This window comes from Pongo pygmaeus, chromosome 9 (assembly GCF_028885625.2).
Source record: "Pongo pygmaeus isolate AG05252 chromosome 9, NHGRI_mPonPyg2-v2.0_pri, whole genome shotgun sequence".
Classification (NCBI taxonomy): domain Eukaryota; kingdom Metazoa; phylum Chordata; class Mammalia; order Primates; family Hominidae; genus Pongo; species Pongo pygmaeus.
In genome coordinates, this window is record NC_072382.2 from 79,202,660 (window position 1) to 79,219,883 (window position 17,224).

At 41.8% G+C, this 17,224-nt stretch overlaps 1 protein-coding gene across 4 annotated transcripts in view; it reads right to left on the bottom strand.

The window, feature by feature from the left end:
• The window catches only part of GAB2 (GRB2 associated binding protein 2), a 206,124-nt gene that overhangs the window by 34,162 nt on the left and 154,738 nt on the right, over positions 1–17,224 (bottom strand). For all 4 annotated transcript variants that reach the window (XM_054437868.2, XM_063672117.1, XM_063672116.1 and 1 more), the window contains exon 3: positions 1,648–1,891. In XM_054437868.2, coding sequence (XP_054293843.1) covers positions 1,648–1,891 — 244 coding nt within the window. The remainder of the gene's footprint in view (positions 1–1,647; positions 1,892–17,224) is intronic.

A 17,224-nucleotide genomic window follows, 5' to 3' on the forward strand; every position in this document is an offset into this window, starting at 1 on the left:
CAGCTAAGTACTTTGCCTTTCACTAGAACTATGATTTTAAGACCTCACATTCTCTGCTCCCAGGCAGTTGTATATGTAGTAGAAGAGGACGGGGCATAAGAAGAACAGGTAAAATGTATTTACTCTCTACTACTATTTTATGTATGTTTTATCATTTTACACTCATTAGTAAGCCTTTGAATTAGTTATTCCCATTCTGAAGATAAGACTATTGAAGGTTAATTAGGTTAAATAATTGGCCCAAGATCACAAAGAAAGTAAAAGAACCTGAATTTGAAACCATATCTGACTGACTCCAAAGCCTGAACATGCTTTTCATTATACCACACTGCCTATCTCTGGTTAGTGATTTGGGAGAATCAGGTACTATTTACAGTTAAGCCACTAACTAGTTCACTGACCTTGGCTAACTCACTCTATCTTTTTAGGACTCAGCTCTTCACGTATAAGTTGATGGAAGTTGAACTAGTGAAAATTCACAAACAAATCAATCATGTTCTTCATGAAAAGGGGTATCTGAGGCAGCCTTAAGACTGAGTGTTGGGACCTCTTCTGTGTGACAGCAGATGACTCAGAAAAACAAAAGTAGGGTAGCATAGTGAAGAGAAAAGAGTACAGGATCAGAAACAAGAAGACCTGGGTTCTAGCCCAACCTCTGATAATTATTAGTCATGATTCTCAGTTTCTTCATCTTTAAAATGGAGATAAATTTTGTATACTGGCTATTTCTCAGTGTGTTGATTGGTTCGAATGAGATTATGTATGAAAATATTCTCAAGGACAAAATCAAGTAATACATTAGTACAGCCATTTTTCTATTTGCCTTAATTGTCATAACATGAATTAGATCTTGTAAGTTAATTAAAATGTGATTTGTAATCTGCTGGCTATGGTAGCAACGGGGAATTAGCTCTGGCAAAGCCTATCAGCTCTGTACTTTTGCTCACCCTAACAACGGGAATAAAACATAATAAATATATTTACAGGTTCTGCACCTGTGAAAGAGCTGATGATGTCAGAAAAACAAAAGACCATTATCCTAGAGCAGGGAGTCCTTGCTCTAGAACTTTGTTATGATGGAAATTTTCTGTATCTGTGCTGTCTGGTACAGTAGCCCCTAGACATATGTGTCTACTGAGGACTTGAAATGTGGCTAGTACAACTAAGGAACTGAATTTTACATTTTATTTCATTTTAATTAATTTAAATTTATGTAGACATATGCAGGTAGTAGCTACCATACAGAACAGTGCAGTTCTAGAGCAAAAGCAAGGTATGGATTTGTTCAACAATGTTATGGTTTTATAGCTATACTTTTAAGGCCAACAAGTAAATTGACTGTTTTTTTTTGCAATTCGGAAACTGTGTCCCCTAATGCCTTCAACCCTGCCTCCAAATCAAACATTTTTTATAGCATGATTTTTGATAATGAAAGGTTTCTCTGGAACCCAGTTATCACTGTGTAGCAACACAGATGATGCCAATAAAATATGAAGGCTACGGAAGCAAAAAATTATGTTTTGTCATAGACGTTTGTTTACCTGAAACAATATAATGTTTTGCTTGTCTTTAAAAAAGCAAGGACTGAAAAGTACTAGGCCCTGTGAGCGGTCACTAACCCACCTAATGGCTGTGGCAGCCTCCTACCTTGCATTTTCTGCTCTTCGGCTTATGCACTGGTGCAAGTAGAGATACTCCTGAGGTGCGCTGGTGGACAAGGTGGGCTGCATGTGGTTTGACACAGGGGGTTCAAACGTGAACAGAGTTGGCTGGCTGGAGTGTGATGGGGCTGAGGATTTGCGCTCTCGGAGAAGGTGCTGGCTAGAGCTGCTGAGCTCAGCTGGAGAAGAGCGGGGGCCATGACCGGCTGAGGAAACGTTTCTCAGGGAGTCTGAAAAGGAGAAATAGCTCTGTGAATGAAAAAGGAAGCAAATGTATCCTTATCCCAAAGTGAGTTGTCAGAGGAAGAAAAAAGAGTAAGAGCAGAGGCAATAATCCAGCACTAGCATTCTCTCCCTCTCACATACCTGCCCCTTGCTGCCCTCCTGGCCACCTTGGTTGATGAAGAGGTCCTCTTTACCTCTGTACTGCTTCTGGGGGAGCCCGGAGGCGACTTCCTATCACAATGTAGGCCATATCTGCCCCACTTCCAGGAAGTACGGCTATCTGTGGTCTAGGAGTGTGACCCTGACCCTCAGGCGAGGTCTGCCTCTCGAGTAATGAGTACTACCACCTTCCCACTCTTTGGTGGCTCCTGCTGTGGTCAAAGGATGAAATCATGTCTTTTGCAGCAACATGGATGCAGCTGAACATCATTATCCCAAGTGAATTAATGCAGAAACAGAAAACCAAGTACCCTAATGTTCTCGCTTGTAAGTTGGAGCTAAACACAGGGTGCACATGGACATGAAGACGGAAACAGTAGACACTGGGGATTGTGTTAACAGGGAAGGAGAGAGGGGGACAAGGATTGAACAACTACCTATGGGGTACAATGCTATTTGGGTGACAGGATGAATAGAAGGCCAAACCTCAGCATTAGACAATATACCCATGTAACACACTTGCACATGTACTCTGGCATCTGAAAAACAAGTTGAAATTTAAAAAAAAATGAAATTTAAACATCTAATTATAGGGAAAAAAAAAGCTAAGGCTGGCTTTGTTAAATGAGGCTTTGCTTACTGAAGACTCATTAATTGAGGCTCTGGACTGTGCCTTACTGCATTAATGAGAAAAGCACAAATGCATTTGGAGCTGTCCCTTAATACTGGACTCCAGCTGCTCCTGCCTGGCCTCCTAAGACCTCCAAAGACAGTTACATTCCCCACTGCCCACCACTCCCTGTCTATTGGTCATTTTCCCTCTTATCTCAAACTCTCCTCTGTTGTGTTAGAAAGTGAGGTATTAAGGACGGATAATAGCTTATAGTACTACACCCCAAGCCAAGGGCATTATTCATTTGGCTGGCTCTCTAAGCTAGTCCAAATTCCTCAGCATAACATACAAGGCTTTTGACAGTCTGACCTACTTCCTGCTTTCTCCACCCATAAACAAGGCATATGGAAGCATCATCAGTCCCTGAACACACCAGCCTCTTTTATGATTCTTTGTTTTGGCTTCTGCTGTTCCTTCCGCTTGGATTTCACCTCTACTCTACAGGCAAGCTCATATGCAGACTTTTAGACCCTACACAGATATCATATTCTCTCCAAAATCTTCCTGGACTTGCTTCTTCTTCTGTGTGCCAACAGCACTTGGCCCATGCTCCCATTATATCCATGGTCACGATGCTTCCTTGTCTAACCCATGGCTTTCTGAGAACAGTGACTGTGATATGTTGTTACCATTATAGTCCCAGCATTTACCTAATAAAGGCAAGGTACACAGCAGATTCTTAGTTCATGTCTGCAGACTAAGCAAACACAACACATTCATTCAGCAGTCAAAAATTCCACTAGTGAAACTTCTTGTTCGAAAGAAATAAAAGTTTAAAGATGTAATTTTAGGCAGTATGATAGCTGGTGGGTTAACGTTTTGGTGGTGTTGATTTTCTAGGGTTATTCAACTCATGTCAGAGGGGACACAGTTCACCTTCTACTCCCTGTCATCTGACCTATCTCAGGCTGTACCCTTCTCATGGTCCCAGGCAGGATCACCAGCTCATTAATGTTCTACAGTATTAATTACTCTCCAGGCATTTCTGCTGCTGGGCAGGACACTTTCTGCCAGTGTACAACAGAAAAAGCTGATGGGCCTCTGGGGAAAAACTGTTCCACTGACAGCTGTATTGACCCCCAAAATTAACTCCCATTACAAGTCTTTCAGTAAACTGCACATTTGTTAACAGAATCAATAGCTCATTACTCCATTAGATTTGCAAGATGAACTCTCTAATAGTGGAGGAGAGAGCGTTTACACTATGGGACAGAGTAGCCACAGGGCCATGGAACGAATACAAGCTACTGCCTAAGAAGACACAGGCAACCTGCAAAAAGCAAGCCTCTGGTGAGATTCTGTATTCTCTGTTGTCTCATTGGACTCCTCTTCCTTTGCCTGCCCCTTCGGTGGAGGCATTCCTCAGGGCTCCACTCTAGACCCTCCTATAGCCTCTCTCTCTCCCGCTGAAGACTCTCCAGGGGGTAATCCTGTCCAGTTACCACCTATGTGCTGACAACTCTCAAATCTTCATCTCTAGCTCATTTCTCTCTCCGGGACTCCCTGCTATATATCCCTTCACCTGCTGAGCACCTCCCTTCAGATGTCCCACTAGTGGGCCAAACTCAGCAATCTAAATTGACCTCTTCATCACTCGTGTTCCCTGTCTCAGTGAGGTCCATCATCACCAGCCAATCAATTCTCCAAGCCAGAAGTCCAGGCATTATCTATGACTCTTCCGTTTCTCAGCAACCATATCACGTCATTATGTCACCATTCCTCTTAAAACTCTTCTGTTATACCTCAGATGACTTACAAATATCTTTCCTTTTTTTTTTTTTTTTTTTTTGTGAGACAGAGTCTCGCTCTGTCATCCACACTTAAATGCAGTGGTGCGATCTCGGCTCACCACAATCTCTGCTTCCCAGGTTCAAGTGATACTCCGGCCTCAGCCTCCTGAGTAGCTGCAACTACAGGTGTGTGCCACGACGCCCAGCTAATTTTTGTATTTTTAGTAGAGATGGGGTTTCACTATGTTGGCCAGGATGGTCTCGATCACCACTGCGCCTCGGCCTCCCAAAGTGCTGGGATTACAGGCGTTAGCCACCACACCCAGCCAAAGCTCTCTTTTTTAGAGACGTGGTCTCACTCTGTTTCTCAGGCTGGAGTGCCATGGTGCAATCACAGCTCACTATAACCTCGAACTCCTGGGCTCAAACAATCTTCCAGCCTTAGCCTCCCGAATAGCCAGGAATACAGGCATGCACCACCACACCAGGCCAATTTTTAAATTTTTTTTGTGGAGACAGGATCTCACTATATTGCCCAGGCTAGTCTTGAACTTCTGGCCTTAATCAATCCTCCTGCCTCAGCCTTCCAAAGGGCTAGGATTACAGGTATAAAGCCCTGCACCCAGCTTCTTTTTTTAAAGACATTTTCCTGTTTTTTTTTCTTTAACCTTGTTTCTTACCTGTGCTTCCCTGTGTTTCAAATAAAATTCCAGGAAAATGCCAACCTTTCTCTCATCACTTTGTACATCAGGCTGTAAACACAGTGATGGCAGAGATTTTGAAATGGTTTTATCCTCATCATTAAACCCGGTGTGTGACACAATTCAATAAATACGTGTTGATCAAAGAAAGTACACACCATAAGAAATCATTATTCCTCAGTAACATTCGCTGACTCCTCATTGCCTTCAGAATAAAGTCGAGTTTCCTCAGTATTACAAGAAACGCCATTGACACAACCTACTTATTCTGCCTTGTCATCAAATGCATCCTTCATGCCCCCTATGTTGAATGCTTTGGCTGTGAGTATAAATAAAAGAGGAGTGACCCATCCTCACCTCTGCAGCCCCTGCCTTGAGCTCAGCCTGTGGAGTCATATCTGTGACTCAGTCTATTTAGCTGCATACTTGGGAAAGTCACTTCACCTCTCAGAGTCTCAGTCTCCTTATATACAAACCAACATAGGGCAGCTATAAGGATGAAAAGAATGAAATACACATAAGAGCTAGAAAATCTTGAATGTCATAGGTACATGGAACACCTTCTATCACTTATGTACCTCTAGTGCCTAGAACAGCCCCAGCCATGGTACGTATTCAATACACATTTGTTGACTGATCATACTGAAAAAATAAAATAATTTTCCCTGGTGCAAAAATTCAAATATGCGTGTTTCTTGTGGTCAAAATCAGAGAGGTTTTAAAGGTCTGTTAATAAGATGAAGTAGGGATTAGGATGAATTGGGCCTTCATCCAACAGAAACTTGGATTTCTATTCTACCAGCACAAAGCCATGTCAATGAAACTAGCCAGCTCCATCTAATGATCTATAGCTTAGCTGGGTGCAATAGCTCATGCTGGTAATCCCAACGCTTTGGGAGGCCGAGACAGGAGGGTTGCTTGAGGTCAGGAGTTTTAGACCAGCCTGGGAAACCTAGTGAGAGTTGTCTCTATCAAAAATTAAAAAATTAACTGGGCGTGGTGGTGTGTGCCTGTAGGCCTAGCTACTCAGGAGGCTGAGGTGGGAAGATTGCTTGAACCCAAGAGATTGAGGCTGCAGTGGGCTATGATCGCGCCATTGCAATCAGCCAAGATGACAGAGTGACACCTTGTTTCTAAAAAAAGAAAAAAGAAAAAAAAAAGTATGTAGCTCTAGAAAAATTCTTTCAAAGCTGCTTTGGCACTAAAACTTGCCAAAATCCCACTTCTGCTTGCAAGTTTAAAAAGATCTCTGCCTGAATTTACGTGATTATTTCTTAGTGTCTATACTAGGTTGACTAGTGTCCTTCCAAAACTCACGTCTACCTGGTATTTCAGAATGTGACCTTACTTGAAAATAGCGTCTCTGTACATAGTTAAGAGGAGGTCATACTGGATTAGGGTGGGCCCTCATCCAATGAACTGGTATCCTTATAAAAGAGACACAGAGACAGAGAAACACATAGGCAGAATACCATGTGATGTATGGGTCAAGGCAGAGATCGAAATGATGTATCGACAAGCCAAGGAATGCCAAGGACTGCTGGCAGCCACCAGGAACTAACGGAAAGGTAGAAACAGACTCTCCTTAGAGCACCCAGAGGGAACCAATACCACCAATGCCTTAATTTTGGATATCTAGCCTCTAGAACTGTGAGAGAGTAAATTTTTGTTGTTTTAATCTACTCACTTTGTGGTAATTTGTCATGGCGGTCCTAGGAAACCAGTATATACCATAAAACCTAAAACGTCAAACAAGGTTTTCTTGCTTACCTCAAAAAAAATAATTACAAAGCTAAATTCAGAGACAACCTTTCTGGAATAAGATTTTCTCATTTTGGACCCTGAAGGCCGAGTACCCCTGCTACTTTTTCCCCCATGGTTCCAACCCCCAATTCTGATGAGCTGCCTGTGCCCCAACAGATGAGGTTCCGGGGAGGTGCTACCTCACTTTCCTCATCAGTTGGAGGCAAGAGCTTCAGCCAACTTGGGTTTGGTGCTGTTTTGTTTTGCTCATTGAAAGCTGTTCCCTTCAGATGGCTTGCCGTTGGTAAGTGGAATACATTCTACATGTCCATTCTGGACAGGGCTGATTACTAGGCCTGTGTATCACTGCTGTGATTCATGGCTCCATCACCCCTCAGGGTCACTCCCTATAATTAAAGTTTTCAAATATACTTTCAAACATTTCATAGAACAAAAGCGACATGGTGTGCTACATGTAACAGAAAAAAATGTATTAGGCTAATAGTGGACAGACTTGGCTCTGTTCCTAGATCTGCCAAAAGGCAGATCTGCTTGCTATTTGACCTGGAGCAAATCACTTAGCCTCAGTTGCTTCATCTGTAAAAAGGGACTATTACTATCTAGGATAACCTGCCCTGCAGTTTATCATAGAGGGTTGCTGAAAGGATTGAATTAAAACACACACACCAAAAACTTGTTGATGAATGTCCATATCAGCATTATTCATGAGAGCCGAAAAATGGAAACAACTAACATGTCCTGAAGAATGGATAAACAAAATGTGATATATCCACACAACGGAATATTATTTAGCCATAGAAATAAAAAATACTGATATAGGTTATCTTGATGAACCTTCAAAATATTATGCTAAGTGAAAGAAGCCAATCATAAAAGACCACAGATCTAGAGTTTTGTAAGAAGGTGGGAGGAATGTTTGTATGCTGGACAGGCTTCCCAGGGGTGATTGTGGAAAGGAAGGGGAGTGATTCTAGAAATGATTTCATTTATGTGAAATATCTAGAAGAGGCAAATCCGCAGGGATGAGAAATAGATTAGTGGTTACCTGGGGGCAGGCATGGGGGAGTGAGAATAGATCTAAGTGGGTTGAAATTTTACTCCCAGTGAGTGAACCTCATGCACGGAACAGAAGTCAAGAGACCAGGAATCCAGTTCCAGCTCTGCCATAAACTAGCTGTGAGATCATGTGTGGTCGCTGAGCTTTAATTCATAACTATCAAGTATTGGAGGATAATCCCTAGCCTACCTGTCTGTCTCACTGGGTTGTTTTAGGAGGTGAATGAGATAAGGGTTTGGAAGCAAATCCATGCACATGCATAAGGCGTTAATAGGATTTGTTTTTATTGCCTGGGTACCCCTTGGGAGAAGAAAAGAATGGTGAAAATAAAGGAAGATATTAAACAATGTGTGGCTGGGGTGTTTTTGGTACTTCTTGCTGTGTAACTGACCTTCCTAATGACCCAAAAAACAAGAAGAAAATGGAGGTTTCTAGACTCCTGGCCTGAGCTTCTATCTCCAAGTCTAGACTAAAGATAATGCCCACAAATGCCTGAGTCAATCTATTTTCTTTTAAACAGTTTTTTTTTTCTTTTTCCTGGCTTCTTTTTAGGGCCCTACAGAATCACTCCCCTTCCTTTCCACAATCACCCCTGGGAAGCCTGCCCAGCATACAAACACTCCTCCCACCTTCTTGCAAAACTCTAGAACAGGAAAGCTCTGAAGGATTTCAGCCCAGGAGCCCAGCCCAGGCCAGCCCAGCCATCGACTGGCTAGTGATAACATGAGCAGGAAAGGGGTGGTTGGCGGGAGTTTCTGGAAAAGATGACTGGCCAAATAATGACTAGTTCCCTTATCTCAATGCCCTTTTCATCTTTATCCCTTCTCCCCAAAAAATTTATCCCCACCCTCAAGCCTCAGTGGGTCTCAGAACCCATAAAGTGGTAGACCAAAAGCTGTATTGGAGCTGGATTCAAAGTCTGACTGCTAACTCCTAGCTCTGTAGCCTTGGATATGTTAATAAGCCTTTTTAATTCTCACTTGTTCAACAGGGCTAAGTACTTTGTAGGACTGCTGTGAGTAATAGAGATCATTTTATATCATGCATTTAGCCACTCTTATCGCTCCTATTCCTGGAGTACACATGGAGCTGGTTGAGACCTTGAGATTGGCCAAAGAGGTACGAGCTGCTTTCCAAGACATGACGGATGCTTGGAAGGTAACTGTCACTGTTTCAGTCACAATTATACTCCATACAGATGGTATATGGGGAATTAATGAGAACCAAAAGGACAACAGTGACTGTGGTAATCACAGCTGCCATTTACTAAGCACCTACTATGTGCCTCTAGTCTACCCTGTGAGGTACATATTATTACCTCCATTTTTTTTTTTTTTTGGATGACGAAAAATAGGCTCAGAGACATCAATAGCAAACTCTGGGGTCACACAGCCAGAAAGTGGCATAGCCTAGATCTGAATCAGATCTCACAGTCTCCAAAGCCAATTCTTTTCACCTGTGCAGAGGAAGAACTCCCACAAGAGCCCTATGAGGTGAATGGTACTAGGGAAGGAAAGTTAAAATATGAGGACGGGGGTCCAGGCCTAGCTCTACCGCCTACTGGCTGAGTGAATCTGGGCATACCACTTCATCTTCCCAAGCCTCGCTGTCTCTATTTACAAAAAGAAGAGCTTGGATTAGATCAGGGGTACACATCAAAGTTATCTCTGGGAAACGTAAATGCAGAGGGCTGGTCCCACCTCAGACCTCATTAGTCATATTTACAGAGATTCAGATTAGGATCCACTGGTTTGGTTTTAACAATCTCTGGTTCTTAATTCTGGGGCAGAGACAGAAGGGTTAGGGTCTACTGAAGAAAAGGCAAAGCAGGCTTTGAGTGATAAATGAAAGAGCAAATATTTCCAAAAACCTTCTTTTGGATCATCAAAACTGCAAATTGATAAGCATCCATGTTCTCTCTGGCCCTTCACATAATCTATGGCTCCAAAGGAACAAGGTATAACAAAAATAACCCTGATGTGGACTTCCCAGACACAGGTTCTGAAACTATTTTAATTTTTTTTCCCTCAATGAGAAACATGTATTTAAAGGTTTTCTTAAGAAGCTTCTTAGAGTTTAATTATAATTTTTTTTAATTTTTAATTTTCTTTTTTTTTTGAGACAAGGTCCCGCTCTGTTGTCCAGGTTGTAGTGCATGGCACAATTATGGCTCACTGCAGCCTCGACCTCCTGGGCTCAGGTGATTCTCCCACTTTGGCCTCCCAAAGTGCTGGAACTATAGACGCGCACCGCCGTGCCTGGCCTGAATGTATAAACTTTAAATAGCACATACAATATATGAATCAATGTTATAATTCCACATACAGGGTACCCTTTTTGATTTTCATAAGTTTATAATGTTTTCATTGGCATTTTTTCTTTTTAAACTTTTAGGTTCAGGGGTACATGTGCAGGTTTGTTATGTAGGTAAACTTGCGTCATGGGGGTTTGATGTACAGATTATTTCATCACCCAGGTACTAAGTCTAGTACCCAATAGTTATTTTTTCTGCTCCTCTCCCTCCTCCTACCCTCTACCCTCTGGTAGGCCCCTGTGCCTGTTGTTCCCTGATTTGTGTCCATGTGTTCTCATCATTTAGCTCCCACTTATAAGTGAGAACATGTGGTATTTGGTCTGAAACTATCTTATTACAGCGCCTTGAGCAAAACTTTTAATCTCTTTATCCCTTATTCCCCACACTGTCAAATGCCAGAGAACACCTACTCAACAGGGTTCTTTTGAGGATTTGACGATATGAAATATAGGTAAATAGTAATTATTAAACACTCAATAAATGGCTGTTGGCCTGACACTTATCCCATTATTTATTACTAGAAGTGGAATGGTGGTAAAATTATAAAAGTTCTAGTGCAGAGAGGATGACGAAAGAATTTTGAAAACAGTATTTGATAGGATTTTAAGGAGTGTGTGGTCCCTGTAGAAAGCTCACTGAAAAACAAGGAACATATGAAGAATCCTAAAAACAAAAGCATGCTGACAGGTGCTGAGGGCAAGACTGGATCCAAAGCTCCAGGTCACTTTTCATCATAAGCCTGAAATTATTTAAGAAGGATTAAGTCTCAAAGTCCTTTGGCATGTATCATAATTTATGCCAGAGGAAATTCATAAATTCAAGGCCAAACATAAAATGGCTCCACTTTACACAGTAACTCACATAATATAGCAATTGGAAGGGTCCCCAGAGTCCAGTCTCTAATTTATCACCACCACCCTCCTCCTACCTCTCAAATCTCTCATCTACAGTTTGAGAAACGGTGGCCCAGAGAAATAAGACTTGTCCAAGGCCACACAGAAGGTCAGAAGTGAACCCTGGAATAAGAATTCAGATCTTAGTCCAAGAGCTCTTACCCTGAACTAAAAGATGTATCGCTATGAATGAAGATGTACTCTCTGTAATGTGGGCCCAGGGGCAGGAGCAATCAAGCTATGAGATCTGGTCAGGACACTAGCTGATCAGATCTGTTATTTGTTTTGAGTTTATAATATCACTCATTATTTGCATGGTAAGTAAACATTTGTGGATCAAAGTACTAAACACTAGTATAAATAGATCCCCAAGTTCAGAAATATAAGTTTCCTAATGTTTATAAAAACTATAAAGCGGAGGAAGAAAAAAGAAAAGACAGAGACAGGCAGTAACATGAGATCCCATGAGATCTTTCTGGGCCTATGATTCCCCATCCCCCTTCCAAGGGAAGACTCTGAGAAAGAACACCATCTCCACTAGGGAGAGCCAAGTCAGAACATCCTGACCTTGATGCATACAATCTCACAGTATACATTAGCAGAAATTGATTCTGTGAAAGGCAAAGAGGAAAGAGAGCGAGTGACTGTAGCTTAGTGGCACAGCACAGTTCCTGGTCACACGTCCTTTTACAACGTTCTTTGGCTCGAGGCATCTCATTTTAGAGATGGAAATGCCTTGTCTCCCTAGTTAGAATTAATCATGTCTCCTAACTCTTTTTTTTTTTTTTTTGGATGGAGTCTTGCTCTTGTCTCCCAGGCTGGAGTGCAATGGTGCGATCTTGGCTCACTGAAACCTCCGCCGTCTGGGTTCAAGTGGTTCTCCTGCCTCAGCCTCCCAAGTAGCTGGGATTACAGGCACCCACCACCACACCCGGCTAATTTTTGTATTTTTAGTAGTGTCGGGGTTTCACCATGTTGGCCAGGCTGGTCTCGAACTTCTGACCTCAGGCGATCTGCCTGCCTTGGCCTCCCAAAGTGCTGGGATTACAGGCGTGAGTCACCGTGCCCAGTCTATGCCTTCTAAATCTTTTGTAGTACGTAATTTTGCCATTTATTCTAATTGGGAATTCACACATCTAATTGGGAATTCACACATCTGTCATATGAAGTGACTATAAGCTGTTAGAATCCAGGATCCAGACCATCTCTTTTTCTCTGATCGTGTTTAGCACAATGTTCTATGCCTAGAAAACATTCCAATTAGAACAAGGAGGTCCCAGCCCTTTGGGAGGCAAAGACAGGAGGATCACTTGAGCTCAGGCGTTCAAGACCAGCCTGGGCAACATTGGAAGACGCTGTCTGTCTGTCTCTCTCTATATATGTATGTATGTATGTGTGTATATATATATGTGTGTGTGTGTGTGTGTATGTATCTCACACACACATATAAATTAGCTGGGCATTATTTATTTATAATAATTTATGTACATACATAAATTATATGTATGTACATACATAAATTATATGTATATAATTTATATGTATGTATCTCACACATACATATAAATTAGCTGGGCATTGTGGCAGATGCCTGCAGTCCCAGACTGGGGGGCTGGGGAACTGAGGTGGGAGGATCACTTGAGCCCAGGAGGTCGAGGTTGCAGTAAGCTGTGACCACACCACTGCACTCCGGCCTGGGCGACAGAATGAGACCCTGTCTCAACAAAACCAAAACCAAAACCAAAACCAGAACCAGAACCAGAACAAGGCGGTCTTCAATAAACACACTAGAGCAGCAAGTTCTGTTGGAATCTTTCCTCCCTGGGTTAGAAGAATGACCAAATGGGATCCAAATGTAAACAGTTCTTTAGGGTACAAGAAATTGTTATCACTTAGTGAGGTTTTCTGGGTTGTGTATATTTCTGTTTGGGAACAGCAAGTCTATATTTAGCCATGCACTGTCCTGTTGATTTGCAAGAGGTCAGGTTACAAGCTTTGTTTATAACTATCGTAACCCTCAGCTGTGGCAGACCCTTCTCCTGTTCCTTCGTGTGGGGCTTGGGTTGGTTAGTTGGTCCCATCAAGGATTCATTCATATTTGAAATGAAGCACTCTTGTGATTTACTTAGGGTCAGGAGCAGGTACTAGAGGCACTACTGAGCTGCAGGCCAGCCCCAAAGGGTGGCCTATGCTCTATGAGCTTACATGCAGTCAGAAAGAACAAATTTATATTCAGAGGAGCACTTCAGCCCTCCCCCGAGGAACTTTGGGAACCCATTAGTTTTCCCACAGGAATCAGTCTATCGAGTGGGCACATTAAGTTCACGTTAATGATGCATTTGACCCTTGTAACCTTTCCACAGAAATATCCAAAATACATCACTGTATTTTGAAGCTAACCAACTTTATAAGAGATAAGCTTTCCCCTCCTTTCACAGTGACTCTGAGACAACTGGCAATTGGTGTAAAACAGAAGTGTCAGACATATCAGTTGTGGATGCTTATCAAGAATCGTGATCAGCGGCAATAATCACAAGATTGCACCTTAAACTGATATAGTGTGGATGGCTAGGCTGGGATTCAAAGAGCTCCATTTTTGCCTAGGGAATTATGAGATCTACAGAATTCTCTGAAGGGGAACTTCGGCTTCAGGAGAGGCAGTGTGCTACTGGGAAAGGAACATGCACGTTGGAGTCCGAATCTCAGCTTACTAGTTGTGAAACCTAGGGATGGTACCTGAATCCAAGAGTTCTAATTTGTAAAATTTATAAAACAGCTACCTGAAGAATTGTTCTGGGGAATAAGAAATGCTATAGTCCCTGCACACAGGTGCTCCACAAATGGTAGTTGGCCCTTAGCACTGCACTGTGGGAGGTAACCTGGTGAGGGAAAAGATCTCTAACTCTGTGTTCCCAGACCTTCAGGGTTTGACCAGAGGCAGGATCTGGCGCAGAGGGTACAAAAATGGTCAGCTGCCCTTCCTGTGCTGAGTAGAGGACTTCAGCTAAAGAGCCTTGCAGGACCCAGCTTGCAGCTGGCAGCTCTTTCTCAGCCCCTGCCTCCAGTCCCGGGGGTCCCAATAATCTCCTGGTTTCACATCTGTAGTTTCCCTACTCATCTCCCAGACTTGTGCCTTGTTGCCTTGCCATCTCTAGGTTTTTAAAATTGGGGTCCAAAAGGGAGAGTTGTCTTTTTAACACCACTGGGAAGGCCAAAATACTATCTGTACTGAGTGGGCCTGCATACTGAGTACATTATTTGAGCAGGCTTGCCAAGGCATATTATTACACTAGAACAGTGGTCAGCAAACTACAGCCCATACATTACATCTGGTCTGTTTCTGTGGTTTCACTGGAACACAGCTACATCAACTCATTTACATAATTGTTTATGGCTGCATATATACTACAACAGCAAAGCTGAGTAGTTGCTACAAAGTACAGATGGCAAAGCCTAAAGTATTTACTATCTGGCCCTTTACAGAGAAAGTTTGCTGACCCTTAGACTAAAAGTTCTCACTCTGGTTTGCATAAACATGTCCTCCTTCAAAATATTAGCATCTAATTTAAGTTAATCACCAAGGAGATAGATTTAAGCTAAAACTGAAACCAACGAATCCCAAATTTATGCTTTGAAATAACCAAGAGAAGAAATGACAAGATAAGCTAGTTTGAAGAGCCCATTAGTATTATTATAAGAAACCATATTCCTTTTTATTATAGCACACCTTAGGCACAAACAACGTGCTAGTTGTTGGTGAGCACACAGAATTTACAGATTCAAGAGTCTGGCCGGGCACGGTCGCTCACACCTGTAATCCCAGCACTTTGGGAGGCCAAGGCGGGCAGATCACGAGGTCAGGAGATAAAGACAATCCTGGCTAACACGGTGAAACACTGTCTCTACTAAAAATACAAAAAATTAGCCGGGCGTGGTGGTGGGTGCCTGTAGTCCCAGCTACTCGGGAGGCTGAGGCAGGAGAATTGCTTGAACCCAGGAGGCAGAGGTTGCAGTGAGCCGAGATCACGCCACTGCACTCCAACTTGGGTGACAGAGCGACTCTGTCTCAAAAAAAATCAAGAGTCTAATATGGTAAACTTGTACTAACAAGCTTAAATCACCAGCTTGTTCTTTCTGATTCTTAACCATTTATTCTTTTTCCGTATCACAGAAGCAGAGGTCTGGAAATAACCCAAGGGATCATTTAGTTTAATATTAATACTTTACTGACAGGAAGCCTACAGTTCAGAGAGATCAAGTGATTTTCTTACCAGTGACTGAGTGCCCAGTCACCTGGGCAAGGATGTCAGTCTCCTGTCAATTTTTTATTTTTTATTTTTTTAAGTAAAACATCGCATTGGGGGAGCAATAAACATAAGTTCTGGGTATATTTTTCTACTGTAAGGAAAATGAGAACAGCTTTTATTTACCAATCGAACATATCTCCATAAAATTCTCTAAAAAGTCCAACATTATGACTGAAAAAGGTCTGAATTATTATTGACATGCTGTTTTGATAAATAGTATTGTTTTCATATATTATATAGTACTTTCTAATTTGCTTTGATGTCAATACAAACAAGCGTGCTGGGATCATGACAGAGATTGGACTGAATCTACTGATTAATATGGGGAGAACTGACATGTTAACAATACTGAGTCTTCTCCATAACACGATCTCTCTTTCCATATTCTGGGTCTTCTTTAATTTATCCCAGTAATGTTTCGTTGTTTTATGTATAGAGATCTAGGATGGTTTTTGTTAAATTGATTCCTAAGTATTTTATTTTTTGATGCCATTGTGAAAGGAATTTTTTAAAAATTTCTTTTTCTTCTTTTTTTTTTTTGAAACAGGCTGGAGTGCAATGGCATGATCTCAGCTCACTGCAACCTCCGCCTCCCAGGTTCAAGTGACTTTCCTGCCGCAGCCTCCTGAGTAGCTGGGACTACAGGCATGTGCCACCATGCCCAGCTAATTTTTGTATTTTTTTTTTAGTAGAGTCGGGGTTTCGCCATGTTGGCCAGGCTGGTCTTGAGCTCCTGACCCTCAGGTGGTTTATCTCCCTTGGCCTCCCAAAGTGTTGGGATTACAGGCGTGAGCCACTGCGCTGGGCCGACACCTTTGTTTTTGAGTACCACAATGACAAGTGTAATGCCCCTCAAATCAGGAAATTCAGCAAGATTTATTATTTGATAAACATATTAATCACACATAGCAAAAAGGTTTTTGAGTTTGGGCAAAACAGAGATAGGGGTTATTTAGTTTTCGGGAGATAAAAATAGCATGGTAGATGTCTCCAAAGGGCTGTTGTGAAAATCACAGACAAGGCAACAACAAGTTATTAGTCACAGATTCAACAGACATTTAATATGTACTTACTGTGTACCAAACACTATCCTATATGCTTTAAGTGGATTCTTAATCTTCATAATAATCTTGTGAAGAATGTCTTACTTCTATTTTACTGATGCAAAAGTTGAAGCTCAAAAAAGTAAATTAACTTATCCAAGACCACGTTTAGACTAAAGTCATTAATGTTGTGGTTTCATATTCATGCCATTCTAAGACCCTATGTAATAAACTGGCCTTCTATACCACATATATATATATATAAGCACTCTATAAATCATAAAGGGATTTTTATATGATCATCACCATAACCATCAACATCATTTAAAACAATAAAAGTCAGGAAACTTCGATTTTAATTCTAGCCTGGCCAGTCAGCTGCATGATCTTGAACAAATTATTTGCCCTCTCTTCACCTCTAGACACTCTGTCATTTGAGCAGTTTGGAACTAAACGCTCTCTAAGGACGCTTTGAGATCTCATATTCTAGAAGTTTCTCATTCTATGAAATCTATTCCCTTCTGTCTTGGCTGAGCGTTCTTGCTAATATGATTCACTAGCCATGAAGAATTTTGTTCACTGACCTCATCCATAAAAGGGCCGAGGAGGTGGCAAATAAAAGCAAACAATAAATAAATGGTAGATGTGTAAAATAAACTTCAGGTCTTTGGCATGCTCTATCTCTTCAGCCTAGTTA